The 21,069-nt window shown below is 45.4% G+C and overlaps 1 protein-coding gene across 1 annotated transcript; it reads right to left on the bottom strand.

The window, feature by feature from the left end:
- Positions 1-18,717: 18,717 nt before the first annotated feature.
- On the bottom strand, positions 18,718-19,107 carry LOC138885346 (uncharacterized). Its single transcript, XM_070166289.1, has one exon. The coding sequence runs from the start codon at positions 19,105-19,107 to the stop codon at positions 18,718-18,720; it is 390 nt and encodes a 129-aa protein (XP_070022390.1).
- Between the last annotated feature and the right edge of the window lie 1,962 nt (positions 19,108-21,069).

Here is a 21,069-nt window from a genome sequence, read left to right on the forward strand (position 1 = left end):
TAAAATTGAAGATAAGCAAATATAGAAGCGTTTAAGATGCCGCTCGGCATATACTAATACAAGATCCCAAACTGAAACTACATTTCCCAAAACCCGGAATCTCATGAAATCACAAGCTTTTGAATGACTACAAGTGTCGAACTCCAGAATGTCTAAACAAAAGTAAATATAGAAGGGCTAATACTTTAAGAGAGGATGGAAAGGGACTCCTCGGTCTGCGGATGCGGCAGATATACCTCAAAGTCTCTGGAGAATCGCCTCGCCTCAAGGGTAGTAGGGCTGAGTCGAAGTACCTGGATCTGCATATGAAAAACATGCGCAGAAAGGGCATGAGTACACAACAATGGTACTCAGTAAGTGCCAAGCCTAACCTCGGTCGAGTAGTGACGAGGAAGGTCAGGGCCCTACTGAGTTTAGATGAAAAACAAGGTATAACAGTATAGAATAAGACAATATAATTAAGTACAAACAGTAAGAAGTAACACAAGATAGTAAGAACAACAACAACTACAACAGAGCCAAAATAATCACAGAAAGAATACAGCTCAACACAGAGGTAACAACCGGGGGATCTCCCAGGATACCGTCCTATAGTCCCAAATATAAATATCCAGTGGATCTCCCAGGTGTCATCCCGTAGTCCAACTCATAGTGCACGAGGATCTCCTAAAATACTGATCCGTAGTCCCAAATATAAATACCAATACTGGAGAAATCTACCAGGTGCAGTCCCGTGTTCCAATATAAAAGTGCAGGGGGATCTCCCGGAATACAAATCCATAGTCCCAAAGTAAACAAACAGATCTCTCGGGATACCGTCCCGTAGTCCTAAAGTAAACACACAGCAGCAACACGAAGAATATTCAATTCAGTCCAAATTTCCATACCAAGGTAAACAGATAATTCTAACCTAGCATGATGCACGGAATTCAAATAAATCAATTTGAGCAAGGAAGGCAAATAAGTCAAGTAGACATGCTTCCCTAAGCTAACAGTAGGATTAAATTGCAGGTATCATAAGCAGGAAAGAAAACTCAGTTATAGTTACTTATTGAAAACAAGATTTTCAATAATTAGCACATGTACGCACTCGTCACTTCACGTACAAGACATTTCATATATCAACAACACCAATTCCTAAGGGGAGTTCCCCCACACAAGGTTAGGCAAGCCACTTACCTCGAACCGGCTCAAAATCAACCCGAAACCACGTTTTTGCCACGAGTACTCGACTCCAAATTACCCAAATCTATTCAAATCAATTGCGTAATGTAAATATAACTTCAAGTAACTGATTCCACTAATTGATTCTAAGCTAATACGCGAAATTAGGAAAAATGACCAAAACGCCCCCGGTCCCACCTCTCGAAAACGGGTAAAATTTATCAAATTCGGAATCCTCACACTCTCACGAGTTCATTAATACCAAAAGTACCAAAATCAAACCTCAAATGGTCCCTCGAATCACCACTCAAAGCTATCTAATTAACCAAGCCCTAACCCCCAATTTACCACTGATTTTTCTTCAAATTTCATACTTACAATGATAAAAATCACCATAATAACGAGCTTAAGGGCCCAAGACCTTACCTCATTGAATCCCTCTGAAAACCTCCCTTGAAAATGCTCCCCAAAGCTTCTTCCCGTTTGAAAAGAGATGAAAAATAACTCAAATTCGCGAAGGCATCTATTTATATGTTCTGCCCAGCAAATCCGCTTTTGCGGCCATGGGACCGCACCAGCGGTCCCGCTTCTGCGGAACTAAAGTCGCATCTGCGACAATTCATTAAACAGCAACTTCCACACCTGCGACCTCCTTTGCGCAGATGCGGTGCCGCAGAAGAGGTGCCTGGGCCGCATCTGCGGCCAATCCTAAAATGCCTCAAACCGCACCTGCGGTCCTCCAAGCGCATCTGCAGGCTCGCACCTGCGGTCCCCAAGCCGCAGGTGCGGTTATGACAGCAAACTCAGCAGCTTCAACTATAAATTCCCAACTCCAAACTTCCCGTTAATCATCCGAAATTATCCCGAGGCCCTCGGGACCTCAATCAAACACACGAACAAGTCATATACCACTATCCAAACTTATACCAATCCTCAAAACACCTAAAACAACATTGAAACATCGAATTAACCATGGATTCAAGCCTAAGAACTCTAAAAACTCTCAAATTATGCTTTCGATCAAAAGGTCTATCAAACCTCGTCCGAATGACCTGAAATTTTGCACACACGTCACATTCAATACTACGGAGCTACTCCAACTTTCAGAATTCCATTTCAACCCTTAGATCAAAATCTCACTATCGAACCGAAAACTTCAAAAATTCAACTTTCGGCATTACAAGCCTAAATAGGCTACGAACCTCTAAAACACAATTCAAACATGCCTCTAAGCCTGAAATCATCCAACGGAGCTAACGGAACCAACGGAATTCCATTCCGAGATTGTCTTCACACTGCTCCGCCTATGGTCCAAATTCTAAAACTTAAACTCTCATTAAGGGACTAAGTGTCCCAAAACTCTCCGAAACTCCAAATAAATCCTCCTGTCAATCACAATAGCAGAAACAAATACGGGAAAAGCAGTTAACAGGGGATCGGGCGTTAATTCTTAAAAAGACTGGACGGGTCGTTACATCCTCCTATACTTAAAAATTCGTTCGTCCTCGAACGAGCATAGAGACATACCTTAAGTAGTGAAAAGATGAGGATAATGGCTGCACATATCCTGTTCGGTCTCCCAGGTCGCCTCCTCGATCGGCTGACCCCGCCACCGAACCTTTACTGATGCAATGTTCTTTGACCCTCAACTTCCAAACCTGCCTATCCAATATCGCCACTAGCTCACCAACATAAGATAGATCCTTGTCCAATTGGACTGAACTGAAATATAACACGTGCGATGGATCACCATGATACCTCCGGAGCATCGAAACATGAAATTCCGGATGAACTCTTGCCAAGCTAGGAGGTAAGGCAAGCTCATAAGCAACCTCCCCGACGCGCCGCAATATCTCAAAAGGACAAATAAACCTCGGGCTCAATTTTCCTCTCTTCCCAAATCTCCTAATGCCCTTCATAGGCGAAACCCGAAGCAGAACCCGCTCTCCAACAATATAGGAAACATCACGAACCTTCCGGTCCGTGTAACTCTTCTGTCTAGACTGGGCTGTACGGAGTCTATCCTGAATCACCTTAACCTTCTCCAAAGCACCCTGAACCAAGTCTATGCCCAATAATCTAGCCTCACCCGGCTCAAACCAATCCACCCGGGATTTACACCGCCTACTATATAAAGCCTCGTACAGTGCCATATGAAATACTGGACTGATAGTTATTGTTGTAGGCAAACTCCGCCAATGGAAAGAACTGATCCCAAGACCCTCCAAACTCAATCACACACGCACGGAGCATATCCTCAAGAATCTGAACAGTGCGCTCGGACTGTCCGTCCGTCTGAGGGTAAAATGATGTACTCAACTCCACCCGAGTACCCAACTCATGTTGTACGACCCTCCGAAACCGTAATGTGAACTGAGTACCTCTATCTGAAATGATGGAAACTAGAATACCATGTAGACGAACAATCTCCCGGATATAAATCTCCGCCAACCGCTCTGAAGAATAGGTAGTACACACAGGAATGAAGTGTGCGGACTTGGTCAGCCGATCCACAATCACCCAAATGGCATCGAACTTTCTCAAAGTCCGTGGGAGTCCAACTACAAAGTCCATGGTGATCCGCTCCCACTTCCACTCCGGAATCTCTATCTGCTGAAGCAACCCACCCGGTCTCTGGTGCTCATACTTCACCTGCTGACAATTGAGACACCGAGCTACAAACCTAACTATATCTTTCTTCATCCGCCTCCACCAATAGTGCTGCCTCAAATCCTGGTACATCTTTGCGGCACCTGGATAAATGGAATACCGTGAACTATGGGCATCCTCTAGAATCAACTCCCGAAGCCCATCAACATTGGGTACACAAATCAGACCCCGCATCCTCAATACCCCGTCATCACCAATAGTCACATCTCGAGCATCGCCATGCAAAACCTTGTCCTTGAGGATAAGCAAATGAGGGTTATCAAACTGACGCTCCCGGATACGATCAAACAAGGAAGATCGGGAAACCACGAAAGCTAGAACTCGACTAGGCTCCGAAAGATCCAATATCACAAACTAGCTGGTTAAGGCCTAAACATCCATCGCTATGGGCCTCTCGGCTGCTGGTAAATAAGCCAAACTCCCCAAACTCTCTGCCCGGTGACTCAAAGCTTCGGCCACCACATTGGCCTTGCCCGGGTGATACAAAATAATGATATCATAGTCCTTCAGCAGCTCTAACCATCTCCTCTGGAGCAAATTAAGGTCTTTCTGCTTGAACAGATGCTGCAAACTCCGGTGATCAATATAAATCTCACAAGGCACACCGTACAAATAATGACGCCAGATCTTCAAGGCGTTAACAATAGCAGCTAACTCGAGATTATGGACAAGATAATTCTTCTCAGGCACCTTCAACTGTCTGGACGCATAGGCAATCACCCTACCGTCCTGCATCAATACCGCTTCAAGGCCAATCCTCGAGGCATCAAAATAGACAGTATAAGACCCCGAACCGGTAGGCAATATCAAAACTGGGGCTATAGTCAAAGCTGTCTTGAGCTTCTGAAAGCTCGCCTCACACTCTTCCGTCGACTAGAACGGAGCACCCTTCTGGGTCAGCCTGGTCATAGGTGCTGCAATGGATGAAAACCTCTCAACAAATCGACGATAGTAACCCACCAAGCCAAGAAAATTACAGATCTCTGTAGCTGAGGATGGTCTAGGACAACTCTGCGCTACTTCCACTTTCTTCGGATCCACCTGAATACCCTCACTCGATACTACGTGGCCTAAGAATGCCACAGAATCCAACCAAAACTCACATTTCGAGAATTTTGCATATAACTTCTTTTCTCTCAAAGTCTGAAGCACTGTCCTCAGGTGCTGCTTATGATCCTCCCGACTCCGGGAATACACCAGAATATCATCAATAAAGATAATGACAAACGAGTCAAAATATGGCTGGAACACACTGTGCATCAAATGCATAAAGGTTGTCGGGGCATTGGTCAGCCCAAACGACATAACAAGGAACTCGTAATGACCATACCGAGTCTTGAAAGCAGTCTTCGGGATATCTGGCTCCCGAATCTTCAACTGATGGTAACCTGAACGCAAGTCAATCTTAGAAAACACTCATGCACCCTGTAACTGGTCAAACAAATCATCAATATGAGGCAAATGATACCGGTTCTTCACTGTAACTTTGTTCAACTGGCGATAATCAATAGACATACGCATAGAACCATCCTTTTTCTTCACAAACAAGACAGGAGCACCACAAGGTGATACACTAGGCCGAATAAAACCCTTATCAAGCAATTTCTGTAACTGATCCTTCAACTCTTTCAACTCGGGAGGGGTCATACGATATGAAGGAATAGAAATGGGCTGAGTGCCCGGCAACAGATCGATGCCAAAATCACTATCTCTATCGGGCGACATGCCCGGAAGGTCAGCTGGAAACACATCAGAAAATCCCGTACTACTGAGACTGAATCAACTATAAGGGTATCAATATTGACATCTCTCACACAAGCTAGATACGCGTCACACCCCTTCTCAACCATACGCTGAGCCTAAAGGAATGAAATAACTCTACTTGAAGTATGATCTAAGGTACCCTTGCACTCTACTCGCAGTACACCTGGCATAGCCAGCGTCATGGTTTTGACGTGACAATCAAGAATAGCATAATGGGGCGAAAATCAGTCCATGCCCAAGATAACATCAAAATATACCATACTGAGCAATAATAAATCAGCTCTGGTATCAAAAACACTAAGAGAATCTCCCACAGGACCGATAAACGCGGTCCACAACAAGAGAATCTCCCACAGGAGTATAAACATAAATAAGAGAACTCAAAGAATCCCGAGATACACCCAAATGCGGGGCAAAATAAGAAGACACATAAGAATATGTGGAGCTTGGATCGAATAAAACCGATGCATCTCTATGACAAACCAGGACAATACATGTGATGACAGAATCAGAGGCGACAGCCTCGGTATGGGCAGGAAGGGCATAATATCTGGCATGGCCTTCCCCTCTAGGGCGACCTCTACCTCCCCGACCTCCACCTCTAGCTAGCTGAGCAGGTGGGGTAGTAACGGGGGCTGTAACCATGGCCTGAGAACTCTGCGGGGTACGTTGTGCTGAGAAGTCTGTGGAGGTGCACCCCTCCTAACTCTGGGGCAATCCCTCACCATATGGCGGGTGTCACCATACTCAAAATAAGCTCTGGGAGGACGTGGTGGCTGTGACTGACCACTGAAAGCACCCCGCGTAGGAGGCGCGCTAGATACTGGAGGTGCATAATAAGGGTCCTGAGGCCTAGGAAGAGCTGTAATACCACTGGCTGCTGGAAGAGCTGAATGAACGCGGCGACTCATATAACCCCTACCATGACGAACTACAGCTGGAACACAGGCACCAGAATAATGGCCCGACTCTCGAGACCTCTTGGCCTCCCTCTCCTCTCTATCCCTAGCATGCATACCCTCCACTCTCCTAGTAATGCTCACCAACTGCTGATAAGAAATATCCATCTCCAACTCACGAGCCATGATAGACCTGATGCTGGGAATAAGCCCCTCAATAAACCGGCGAACCCTCTCGCGAACCGTAGAAGCCAAGGCCAGTGCATGTCTAGCCAAGCTAGTGTAACGGACAACATACTCCGAGACAATCATAGTACCCTGGCGCAAATGCTCAAACTCTGCGCGCCATACGTCCTTGAGGATCTGAGGAACATACTCTCTCAGGAACATATCTGAAAACTGAGTCCAAGTCAGGGAAGCTGCCTCATCCGGGCTGTCTAACTCATAAGTACGCCACCACTCATAGGCGGCTCCTCGAAGCTGGAAGGTAGTGAAGGAAACCCCGCTCGATATTCCTATGGTACAGAGAATACGGTGACACTCATCTAGAAATCCCAGAGCATCATCTGATGCTAGACCACTGAATACAGGAGGCTTGTACTTCTTGAACCTCTCAAGACATAGTTGCTCATCCTCGGAAGTCGCTTCCCTGTCCTCGGGCTGATCTGGGACTGCAGGCTATACAGGAATAATCTCTAGGACCTGGTCAACATGCACTAGCTGTTCAGGAGTGCGGGTGGCGGGAGTCTGTGCTCCTCCCCCGACCTGAGATGTAGCTGCAGCAAGGGGAAGCAACCCTGCCTGAGCCAGAGTGGTGTACATGCTCATGAATTGTGCAAGAGTCTCCTAGAGAGCTGGAGTAGTAGTAGCAGTAGGCGTATCAGGTGCCTTGACTCCGGCTGGAACTGCTGGTGGCACCTCGGTGGCAGCTCACGCGGGTAGTCTAGCGGCACCACGTGCGCGTCCTCGGCCTCTACCCCAGCCCCGACCTCTGGCGGCTCTAGTAGGGGGCGCGGGTACCTGATCATCTCTGGTAGCACGTGTCCTCACCATCTATGAGAGAATAGAAGACAGAAGTTTAGAACTGTGATATAAAAAATCCCGCACGACAAAGAAATCAAATGAAGTGGAATTTTCCTAACAGCTACATAGCCTCTCATAGATAAGTACAGACGTTTTCGTACCGATCCGCGAGACTCTAATAAACTGGTTTGTGATTCATGACTCCTATGAAACTATAACCCTGATACCAACTTGTCATGACCCAAGTTCGCCCTCCGTGAACTATCGTGACGGCACCTAGTCTACAACTAGGTAAGCCTAACAATTGCGAAAAAAGAACAAAATGTGGAAAAACTAATAAAACTGAAGATAAGCAAATATAGAAGTGTTTAAGATGCCGCTCGGCATATACTAATACAAGATCTCAAACTGAAACTACATTTTCCAAAATCCGGAATCTCATAAAATCACAAGTGTCTCACTCCAGAATGTCTAAACAAAAGTAAATACAGAAGGGCTAATATTTTAAGAGAGAATGGAAAGGGACTCCTCGGTCTGCGGACGCGGCAGATATACCTCGAAGTCTCTGGAGAATCGCCTCGCCTCAAGGGTAGTAGGGCTGAGTCGAAGTACTTGGATCTGCACATAAAAAACATGCGCATAAAGGGCATGAGTACACCACAACGGTACTCAGTAAGTGTCAAGCCTAACCTCGGTCGAGTAGTGACTAGGAAGGTCAGGGCCTTACTGAGTTTAGATGAAAAACAAGGTATAACAGTATAGAATAAGACAATATAATTAAGTGCAAACAGTAAGAAGTAACACAAGATAGTAAGAACAACAACAACTACAACAGAGCCAAAATAATCAGAGAAGGAATACAGCTCAACATAGAGGTAACAAACGGGGATCTCCCAGGATAACGTCCTGTAGTCCCAAATATAAATATCCAGGGGATCTCCCGGGCGTCGTCCCGTAGTCCAACTCATAGTGCGCGGGGATCTCCCGGAATACCGATCTGTAGTCCCAAATATAAATACCCAATACTGAGGGAATCTACCGGGTGCAGTCCCGTAGTTCCAATATAAAAGTACAGGGAGATCTCCCGGAATACAAATCCGTAGTCCCAAAGTAAACAAGCAGGGGGGATCTCCCGGGATACCGTCCCGTAGTACCAATGTAAGGTTGATTTCGGGTTAATTTTGAGTCGGTTCGAGGTAAGTGGCTTGCCTAACCTTGTGTGGGGGAACTCTGATCGCGGTGAACTCAACCTTACACAACGGTAGGAGGAGCGGGCGCTAATACATTTTACCCGAATAGTGGTATCGGGGTCAATTTCCACAGGGAGCTTGGAATGGAGTTGCGTATTTGTTTAGACTAGGAATGCGTGTTTGCTCCTAATTGTACTTCTACCATTTTTTCGGTTTTTGTTTAATCACTACTATTATCAACTACAACAAGTTTAAGCTAATTTATGCTAAAAGGGTATGTTCTAAGTTGTGATTAATATAGAGAAAGACACTAGGGTCGTGGCATCACCTAGGTGGTTAACTAACGGGTAGAGGTTACTAATAATAGATTGATATATTTGGGATCAATGTTATAACCGTGCACATTTGTACTCACTCTCACACCTCTCGGTAGAGAGAGCGATTTTGCTCAATTGACTCTCTCGAGATCAATTGGGTAGGCCAATTTGACCAAGTAACTAGGGTTCAAGTAGGGTGATTACTCTCTCGAGGTTTAACCCGTTAATTGGGACTACCATTTCTCATGGATCCACCCCAATTCCTTGTTGAGTCAATTTTGGGGTCATAGACTCTCTTTCTCAAGAAAGGTCAAGACCCACTAAGCTAGAATCAATCCTTAATTAAACCATAAGATTAACCCAAATAACAAACACCCAATATCAATCTATCAGTAAGAAGCAACACCCATTAATTACTCACACTAGGGTTGAGCCACAACCCTAGCTAATGGGTTTAGCTAGACATAATTAAAGCAGAAAATAAAGAAATAGAAGATGAAACAACCATATTAATTAATTGCTAATGCTAAACTACAATAATCTATGATGAAACTAAGCTAAAAATGCCCAAGATAGGCCAAAACATAAGTCTCACGAGTGCAGCAGCTGTCATTTATACAAAACTTGACCTAAAAATGGTAAAATGTTCTATTTATAGTGGACTGGAAAAACTGGACAAAAATGCCCCTGCGGGGTTAATACGGACCGCACAAAGATGGCACGTGGCCGCACTGGGTTGTTTGACCTCTGAATCTTGCTCTCTGAAAATGGTGATGCAGACTGCACAAAGTTGGGGTGCGGCCGCATAAAAACTGGCGCGGACCGCACAAAGTTGTTGTGCGGCCGCATGAAAGGTTTTGCAGCTTCTCTGAACTTCGCTGATGCGGGCCGCGTGACCATAGAGTGCGGCCGCATAGGAGGGAGCGCGGGCCGCATGAAGTTGGACGCGGCCGTGTGGTTTGCTTTTGGAATATAATACTCTCTGAACTTTATTGGACGCGACCGCATAGCAAAATTGTGCGGCCGCATGAGTGAGACGCGGGCCGCATGAATTGGGATGCGGCCGCATAGGGCATGGCTTGTAAGTTCACAGCCTATGAACTTCTATGGTACGGTCGCATGACATGATGGTGCGGTCTGCACCAAGTTCTGAATGTCTTCACTCTACTGATCTTTGGCACTTGAGCAGGTTTCACTCCAATTTGAGCCGATCTTTGACGATTTGTCACTTTATAGCTCAAACCTGAAATCAAGCGCAATCTGTAAGCTTTTTGGGACTATTTTATAGCAATTTACACTCAAAGCGCAGGCAAGTATGGGTATAAAACATGTTAAAATCCTACTTATCAACTCCCCCAAACTTAAACCTTTGCTTGTCCTTAAGCGAACAAAACAAAACCCACCCCTCAAAGGCAACATCCAAGCAATTTCAGCTTATCCTAAAGTAACCTCAACAAGTGTCAATTGAGACTAACAATTGCCCTCAATGCGAATGCATCATTAACACATTTAAACTTTGAAAGCTTGTGGATCAAGTGTGACACAAGAGCTTCAAGAGTTGACACATTTCATCAAAGAACTTTTCTCAATTACCTTGGCCATTGTGGAACCCAAACTCAAACACCCTCAACTCTCCCTAAGTGAACCTCACCTTTTTGAGTATTATCACACAAATCGAGGTTGATGGATTTCCACTCATCTCTCTCAAGGAAGAGGCCACAAGTCCGGCTCTAAGTACCATATGCTTGCCCCTTATGTAAGTATCCACTAATGTAGGTTACCTTCAACTCAAAATCATGTAGGGCTTTTATGGAGTCATTGTGAAGGCTTTTGAGTAAGGGTAGGACATAGTTTGTTCAAGTGGGTTCAATCTTCCCTTAAGCACTTCTTTTGATTTATTTCGGCACACTTTCTTGACTCATTTGAGTATTCACTTCTTTTTCAAGGGGTTAGAGAGACACATTGTCACCCTTTTTCATGCAATTCAACACATTTCTCCTTTTTTACTTTTTCCACACCCTTTTTCACTTTTGTTTTCTTTGAATCCCCTTTTTGACCTTATTCAATTGGGTCTTTATTTTTGTCTTATCTTTTCTTTTTCTTTTTGCTTTTGTACCTTTTTACCACATTGTTTTCTTTCTTGTCTCCCCCCCAAACTTAGACGTTTGCCATCTACTCAAGGGAAGATTTGGGTGCCACGAGAGGGTATCGTTAAGAACGGGTATAGGCTTGTAGCTTCGGTTCTTGAAAGAAGAAGGTTCAAGGCTCAAAAAGGGTTAACTAGGGATCATTTCATTGGTAAGTCATGGAATTTTTCAATCTTAGCATTTTGGATCAAGGAGAGCCTACAATCACTTCTCAAGCCAAATTTCACCTAAGATTTCGCCTCAACAAACATTCGGGGCAAGTTCTAGACCATCGGCTCGGGACCTGGACTCGCAAATCAAATTCTCACCACACACTCAAGGATTAATAAAGATGTCGAGTCGAGGGCCCACAACGACCTTAGTTACGATTCAAGCGCACAATGGTTCAATACGACCACATGATGACTGTTTGGTCAACACAAGAGTCTCAAGGCCACGACTTTCACCATCCTAAGCACAACATTATGTCTTTGACCATGGGATCAAAGGCAAATGTGTTAGGCCCAAGTGAAGCTTTGCCTGAGGTATCCTTGACTGCAAAACTTGAAAATCAAAAAAACGAAAAATCAAAAACGGATTCAAACCCTTAAGAAGGTTGTCACGCCATCTATCATTGGGAAGAGCCACCCGGTTCGCACAACACTCTACCCTTGGAAAGAACCGTGACATTAAGAAAACCAAGGGCTTATTGCAAATGCCAAAACAAAACAAAAAGGCTACGAGCTTACTATGAAGCTACAAACGAAAAATTTTAACGAAAATAAAGAAAAACCAAATGAATATGTACAATAGGGGAGTAGAATATACAACTGGGGGAATGAATATGTACATAAAGTAGAAAAGTAACTAGAATGAAAAGTTATATACAGGCCAACTATCAACTAGCAACATAAGCTAAGAATCAAATAAATATGTACAGTCATCCCAAATGTATCAACCATCAAAATACAAAATAGTAGGGCGCACCCCCACGAATAAAAGCTGGCATTGTACCCAATGCCAACTACCAAAATAAGCATATAAACAGAGAAAGGATATAGAGTGGCTCCTCAAGCCTGATCCGTCGTCATGGGCTGATCAGTGGTCCCCTGGTCCTCTGTACTGGCGGGAACCTCAGACTGGTTTCCGGCCTGCTGCTGGGACAGGGGCTGAGTCATGGACCGGCTGAACATCTGATGGATCACTGGAAGTATCCTTCTGAACCTGTGCTACCTCTATCACAACACCCTCAGTGCTAGGAAGCTTCATCTTCTTCCTTGGGTGCCTAGGCTCCTCCTCCTGTTGTGGCTCCGGTACAACTACTGATGGTGGAGGTGACGACTCATCAAAGAACAAGTCTAAAGGCAGTTGATCTGCCTTTAGCTTGTCAACCTCAGCTCGGAGCTCCTTCACCTCATCCTTGGATGCCCGGGATTTTCTCATCTTTTTATGTTCTCGGGCAAGCTCCTTTAGAGCTTTGCCCTGTGCATCAACTGCCTTTGTCAAGGCAGCCTGAGTAGCCAAAATCTTCTCCTGGTTGGCCAGGAGTGTCTTCAATGTCTCCTCAATGGACTGAGGAATCTCAACTGTGGCTGGAACAGACTGGGCCGCAACTGTGGTAGCCAAAGTGGACAACTTGGATGTCGAGACTGACATCCAGTTGTTCAAACTGGCCAATGTCTTTGCTAATTGTTGGGCCGTGAGGGGGTTGGATCTGGAGGTGGGAACCACTGGTCCAGTTGAAGAACTGGGACCCACAGAGGAGGATGGGATGTCCAGAACAGTGGTGGTAGCGGGAGTGGGTGGCTCAACAGAGGCTTCTACCGCAACTGGCTCCTCAGACTGGCCAGTCGGGGCAGAGGTGGATGTTTTTCCCTTCTTATCCCCCTTCGGGTTGTCTGGCCCCTGAATATTAAACCATGAGAACGTGGACACTGGCCGGACTTCAACATCGAAGGGGTATTTTTTTACCTTTGCATCTTCAAAGTACATTGTGAGGGTGTTCGGGTAGGGGTAGTTTCTGTCCATATCAATGCCAATGGATGTGATCACATTGTACATAACATTCCCCACATTGATGGGGAAACCTGCCATGATGGACGCAATGAGAACTGCTCGGGCGATTGGAATGGTTTGGTCATGGGACGAAGGGTCCAACCTGTTGCATACAAAAGTTAACTATCCTCTCGCCTCAAAATTAAGGTCCTTTCTCAGTATTTTCTTCCCCACCTGAATCCATTCCGGAATGGTACCCGGCTGAGCTAAGAACTGTGCCACCCAAGGACGAGCTTCCTCTTTCAACGCTAATTTCTCTCTGTACAAAGCGTCATCAACCTCGTTGAAACCCAAATATTCGTTCAACACCTCTGCCGAAAACACTATCGTCTTATCCCGCACTTTGGTTGCAATTGACCCTTCTTTGGTGTGGGCTACATTGCAGTAGAATTCCTTCACCATATGTTCATTTGCATCGGTCAGCACATCTTTAAAGAAATCCCACCCCACTCTAGTAAGAAATTGATCATAGACTCTAGGAAGGAAGGGTAACAAATCCCGGGTGACTATTCTTCTTTCTGGAATCAGCTTCTTCTTTGGCCACACTTCCCGAAATTTATGAAAGGCTACCTCGCTGACAAATCTGTCCTGCCATACAGCTGGGTTTCTACTTCTTTCAATTCCCCCAACTCTAGGTACCCCACTGTCCTGGACCTCCTCATCATTCTTGTTTTTGTCTTCTACACTCTCCCCGGATCCTGAAGCTGTGGGGGAGGTGGAGTATTTGGTACTGCCTGCTTTTGAGCCCTCAGAAGACTCAGGTTGTATAACAATTGGAGCTTTAGCAGGGCCTGCGGGGGCTTTCCACGAACCCGTTGAGAAATCCTGGGAGGGGAGGTACTCACTCCCCGACTGCTCTTCATCACTCACCACCTGCTTTCTTGTTTTTAGCTTTGATTGGGTAGTGAGTTTCTTCAATTTAGCTTTACCTCCCCGGGAGGGGTCACCTCCTCGTCCGGGCTGTTTAATTCCACGACCTCATTGTTTAACCATTATCTGCACACAAATAATTCTAACATTGTTAGTTCAGGTAGTTGCATAGTTTAAGTACAAACCAGAAACACAGATAGAGAATAGCTGACAGCAGTGCGGACCGCACAAACTAGGCATGCGGACCACACTGCCCACTTTGGAATTCAACACCTCTCTGATTAGGGATCATGCGGACTGCATGAACAGGGTGCACGGCCGCATGGGAGCCAACGCGGTCCGCACAAACTGGTCATGCGGCCGCATTGGCCATAATATTGAAAAGTGGTGCCCTCTGAACCTCACCCATGCGGATCGCGCAAACATGGCATGCGGCCGCATGGAGCATGGCTCGGACCGCACAAACCCGGCATGCGGCCGCGCTGAGAGAATCAACCTTTGGACTCAAGGTTTACGCGGACCGCACAACAGACTGATGCGGTCGCGTGGGGTATGGCGCGGACCGCACAAAACAGGGCGCGCGACCGCGCTGAGCTGAAAATACAGGGGCAACAAGGGCTTTAATTACTAGGCTCAAATCTTTCATGGTTTAGCATCCTACTTTGTCCCTACTCATTTATAACATGCCCATCATTTCAAAGAGCAACAAGAACACTATAGAACTATTCTAGACATGAAAAAAATGAAAATCAAAAAGAAAAAATTGAAGAAGTTATGACTAAGGGAACATGTATAAAGTTTAAATTAATGCTAAGTAAAGGGTAATGTGAGAGATATGTTACCAGGAAAGCGAAGAAATTCCGTTGATTTTAACACTAAGAAGGATCTCTGAAGGTGAACAGTAACTTTTAGGGCTCAGGAGTGAATTTTGGCGAAAAGTTCTACTGAAGACCCTAATGGTCTATTTATAGGAAACAAGGGGGGGCCCATCACTTACCGTCCAGTGCGGCCGCGTGAACACGACCGCGGGCCGCACTGGGGTTTACCTTTTTACCTAAAGCTGTAGCGAAAGCACGCGGACCGCATGAAATGGGATGCGGCCGCATGAGTACTACGCGGGCCACACAAAGTGGGACGCGACCGCGTGAACACAGTTCAGAGACTTGTCAATAATTTCTTTGGCCGGTGCGGACCGCGCAGAGTGGGATTGCGGCCGCGTCGGTCACTATTCAGAGACTGTTGTTTTACACAGTTGTTTTTGCACTGGTTCAATCGCAATTCCTGTAACATCTCACAAACCATTAGCTCAAAAATCCTAATCTACCACAGAAAACAAAAAGAAAGAAAAAGATATGGGTTGCCTCCCAAGAAGCGCCTGATTTAACGTCGCGGCACGACGCATGTTACCATCAAAGTCACTTCAAATGAATGAGTGCCACCACGGTACTATCATCAAACTTTCCCAAATAATGCTTGACACGATGTCCATTGACCCGGAAAACTTCACCATTTTTGTTTTTGAGATCAATCGCACCAAATGGGGTTACACCGACAACTTCAGATGGACCACTCCACTTAGACTTAAGCTTTCCCGGAAATAACCTCAACCGGGAGTTGAAAAGAAGAACCATGTCACCAACTTTGAATTCCTTCCCCCGGGCATACTTATCGTGAAGATACTTCATCTTGTCCTTGTACAAGGACGAGCTGGAGTAGGCATGAAATCTAAACTCGTCTAGCTCATTGAGTTGCTCAACCCGGAGATTCGCAGCGACATCCCATTCTAAGTTCAATTTTCTCAAGGCCCACATAGCCTTATGCTCCAATTCCACCGGAAGATGACAAGCTTTCCCAAACACCAACCGGTACGGAGACATACCAATCGGGGTCTTGTAAGTTGTCCGATAGGCCCAAAGAGCGTCATCTAGTTTCTTCGACCAATCGGTCCTATTGGCATTGACAGTTTTGGACAGTATATTCTTGATCTCTCGGTTGGAAACCTCAACTTGGCCACTCGCTTGATGATGATAAGGAGTGGTCACCTTGTGATTTACACCATACTTGGCAAGCAATGAATCAAAAGCCCGGTTGCAAAAATGAGAGCCACCATCACTAATGATAGCACGTGGAGTGCCAAACCTTGTGAAGATACTCTTTTTCAAGAATGCCACCACACTTCGAGTTTCGTTGTTGGGCAAAGCTACGGCTTCGACCCATTTCGACACATAATCAACCACTACCAAGATATAGGTGTTCCCACAAGAACTCACGAACGGCCCCATAAAGTCGATACCCCACACATCAAAAATATCTACCTCTAGAATTGTGTTGAGAGGCATCTCATCCTTTTTAGAAATCCCACCGGTTCGTTGGCATTCATCACATCTCTTGACAAAATCACCGGCATCTTTAAACAAGGAGGGCCAATAGAAACCGCAACTAAGCACCTTAGAAGCCATCCTCACCCCGCCATGATGGCCACCATAGGGAGAGGAATGACAAGCCTCCAAAATACTCAATTGTTCTTCTTCTGGGACACACCGGCGAATCACACCATCGGTGCAAATCTTGAACAAATATGGCTCATCCCAATAATAATCCAAACTATCCCGCTTGAGCTTCTTCCTTTGGTTAGAAGAGAGCTCATACGGGATTATACCGGTCACAAGATAATTTGCCACATCAGCAAACCACGGCATATCATGCATATATACCGCAAGGAGTTGTTCATCCGGGAACGCATCATTGATTTCAAGGCCGTCAGAAGGCCTCCCTCTTCTTCCAAGCGGGACAAGTGGTCCGCCACTTAATTTTCACTTCCTTTTCGGTCCACAATTTCGAGATCAAACTCTTGAAGAAGAAGCACCCATCTCTTCAACCTTGCTTTTGAATCTTTCTTGGTCATCAAATACCTAAGGGCGGCATGATCGGTATGGATAATTACTTTGGCCCCCATAAGGTACGGTCAGAACTTTTCCATGGCAAACACAATAGCTAGCAATTCATTCTCGGTGACTGTATAGTTTCTTTGAGCTTCATTCATCGTCTTGCTTGAGTATTACACCGGATGGAACATTTTGTTGATTCTTTGGCCCAAGACCGCCCCTACCGCAACATCACTAGCGTCACATATGAGCTCAAATGGCAAGGTCCAATTGGGTGCGGTAATGATAGGGGTTGTTGTCAACTTGTGTTTTAGCAGCTCGAAAGCCTCCATGCACTTCTCATCAAAAACAAATTTGGCCTCCTTCTCTAACAACTTGCACAACGGATTAACTACCTTAGAGAAATCTTTGATGAACCTTCAGTAGAAACCTGCGTGCCCCAGAAAGCTCCTCACCCCTTTGATAGAAGTAGGGGGAGGTAACCTTGAAATGACTTCAATCTTGGCTTTGTCAACTTCAATACCTTTTTTCGAAATCTTATGACCCAATACAATACCCTCTTCTACCATAAAATGATATTTTTCCCAATTGAGGACTAGGTTTGTATCTTCACATCAAGCCAACACTCGGTCCAAATTTGTCAAACATTCCTCAAAGGAGTTTCCCACCATGCTAAAATCATCCATAAAGACCTCCAATATATCTTCCACCTTGTCGGTGAAAATTGCCATCATACATCGTTGAAAGGTCGTTGGGGCATTACACAATCCAAACGGCATCCTCGAAAATGCGAATGTGCCGTAGGGACATGTAAAGGTCGTCTTTTCTTGATCTTCTGGGGCAATGAGAATTTGATTGTACCCCCAGTACCCATCTAAAAAGCAATAGAACGACCGACCCGCAAGATGATCAAGCATTTGGTCGAGGAACGGCAACGGGAAATGATCCTTTCGAGTCACCTTGTTAAGCTTTCTATAGTCCATACAAACTCTCAATCATGTCACCGTCCGAGTAGGAATTAACTCATTGTTGGCATTGGTTACCACAGTCATCCCGCCCTTCTTCGGTACACATTGCACCGGAGAAGTCCATGAGCTGTCAGAAATAGGATACACCACACCGGCGTCAAGCCACTTGATAACTTCCTTTTTGACCACTTCTTGCATAGCTTCGTTGAGTCTCCTTTGGTGTTCAAGTGAGGGCCTCGCATCCTCCTCCAATATGATCTTATGCATGCAAAAGGCGGGGCTTATGCCCCGTATATCCGCCAATGTCCATCCAATTGCCCTCTTGCGCTTTTGTAGAACCACCAAAGTGGCGTTAACCTGCATGTTAGTCAAACAAGACGAAAGAATAACAGGCAAAGTGAAATTAGGGCCCAAGTATTCATACCTGAGGTGAGGAGGAAGTGGTTTCAACTCCAACACCGGCGGCTCCTCAATAGATGGCTTGGTTGGGGGAGTTTTGCGATTCTCAAGATCCAAAGATAACTTCCTAGGCTCATAAGAATACGAGCCCATACCATGCAAAGCGTTTACACATTCAACTCTCCCAGCATCATCATCAACATCCATGTTCAAGAGAACGACTTCAAGTGGGTCTTCAACATTCACCATTGAACTTGTGTCATCCACTATCACCGCCGTGACAATGTCAACAAACGAGCAAACCTCGGTGCTATTCGGTTGCCTCATAGATTTGCATACATGGAACACCACCTTTTCATCACCAACACGGAAGGTCAACTCTCCCGCCTAGACATCTACCAAAGCCTTCCCAGTAGCTAGGAAAGGTCTTCCAAGGATAATTGGAACTTCACAATCCAAGATAACGAAATCGGCCGGCAATATGAACTTATCAACACGAACAAGGATGTCATCAATAATCCCCAAAGGGCACTTCATTGACCGGTCTGCCATTTGAAGCCGCATAGAAGTTGGACGAGGTTGTCCGATTCCCAAGGTTTTGAAGACCGAATATGGCATTAAATTGATACTTGCCCCCAAGTGACAAAGGGCTTTTGCAAAGTCGGCACTTCCAATGGTACATGGGATAGTGAATGCACCAGGGTCCTCGAGTTTCGGAGCCATAGAATGTACAATTGCGCTCACTTGATGGGTCATCTTGATTGTCTCACACTCCATTGATCTCTTTTTTGTAACCAAATCTTTCATGAACTTTACGTATCCCGGCATTTGCTCAAGTGCCTCCACCAAAGGCACGTTGATAGTCAAACTCTTCATCATCTCAATGAATTTCTTAAATTGGTTGTCACTCTTTTGCTTGGCCAACCATTGAGGATAGGGCGGAGGAGGTCGAGGTAAGGGTGCTCGAGCTTTGGGCACCACCGGCTCGGGCATAACAATCACGTGTTCCCTAGACAGGTTCACGACCTCTTGTGTTTCTTCCTCAACCTCATGAACATCAATCCGCACATCATCTCTCACACTTGGTTCAACTACATTTTAACCACCAAAGGTATTTCATTATCTCGTAACTCATCTTCATACACCGTAACTTGGTTTCCTCTTGAGGCATGCACATAACCGCCTCTTCCACTTCGCGTTGTCACTGTCATCACATGATTATTGTGCCCACCCTTGGGGTTTACTACCGTATCACTTGGTAGAGCACCCTTTGGGCGAGTATTTAAAGACTGAGAGATTTGGCCTAATTGCACTTCCAAGTTTCGGATAGATGTGTTATGCGAAGCTAATTGGGCCTCGGAATCTTGGTTCTTTTTCATCATTTGCTCGATCATGCTTTCAATTCTCCCCATCTCACTTCCGGACGAACTCGAACCTTGAGAAGGAAAGGGGGTGGATTGTTTGGTTGTTGGTACATGGGGGGCCTTTGAAAGCCTTGCCCCCGGTTGCCTTGGTTCCCGCCATTGTTCCACCCTCATTGATTGTTGTTGTTGCCCCAATTATTGTTATTACCATGCCAATTTCCTTGGTTGCCTTGATTACCCGAATTGTTATTTTGGTTGTTGTTATTCCAATTACCTCCGCCTTGTTGTTGATTGCCCCAATTACCTTGAGGATGCCATTGTTGGTTTGAAGAGTTACCTCTATTCCCTTGATAGTTGTTGACATATTGGACCTCTTCGCTTTGATCATCATAGCACTCATTTGGATAACCACCACCATCATTGTTGTTGTCATATTGTTCACAATTAGCTTGAGGTTGTTGTCCTCTTTGCCTCCTTTTCAACATAGAAACACCTTCCATTGCGTTGACTTGGCGCGGGTTTTGGACTTGTTGCAATTGCGCCTTTGCCAATTGATTCATAGTTGTTGTAAGCTCGGCGATAGCTTGGCCATGATCATGTAATTCCTTGTGCAAATGGATGACCGTGGGGTCACCTTGGGGCACCTTTGCTCGGCTTTGCCATGCCGAAGAGGTGTCGGCCATTTCATCAAGTACATCACATGCCTCTTGGTAAGAAAGTTTCATAAAGTTCCCCCGGCCAATTGGTTCATGATGCATTGATTTGTGGTGTTGATGCCCCGATAAAAGGTTTGTTGAATCATAGCCTCGGTCATATCGTTATTAGGGCACTCTTTCACCATTGTTCTATATCTTTCCCATATCTCATGCAAAGGTTCTATTGGCTCTTGCTTGAAAGCTAGAATTTCATCTCGAAGAGCTGCCATATGACTTGGAGAGAAGAACTTGGCAATAAATTTGTCCGCCAATTCATCCCATGTTGTAATAGAATGATTGGGGAGCCTTTCTAACCAATCCAATGCTTTACCCCGAAGAGAAAACGGGAAAAGCCTCAATCTCAACGCATCCTCGGACACGTTTGTCTGCTTGCTACCCCAACATGTATCCACGAACCCCTTCAAGTGCTTGTAGGCATTTTGATCGGAGGCACCCGTGAAATAACCTCTTTGCTCGAGCAAGGTCAGCATAACATTTGTGATTTGAAAGTTCCCCGCCCGGATTCGGGGAGGAACAATAGCACTGGCGTATCCTTGATTTGGTAAAACTCTGGGAGCCACTCTCGGCGGTGCCGGAGGAGGGTCTGGAATGTTGTTGTTCTCATTTGCATTTATATTGACATGTTGGCCTCTCCGTGGAAGTTGAGGTAAGACCTCATC

The sequence above is a fragment of the Nicotiana sylvestris genome, chromosome 2 (genome assembly GCF_000393655.2).
Source record: "Nicotiana sylvestris chromosome 2, ASM39365v2, whole genome shotgun sequence".
NCBI classification, from domain to species: domain Eukaryota; kingdom Viridiplantae; phylum Streptophyta; class Magnoliopsida; order Solanales; family Solanaceae; genus Nicotiana; species Nicotiana sylvestris.

Coding starts and splice junctions, on each gene's coding strand:
- LOC138885346 (XM_070166289.1), bottom strand. CDS start 19,107: ATGGAGTGTGAGACAATCAAGATGACCCATCAAGTGAGCGCAATTGTA.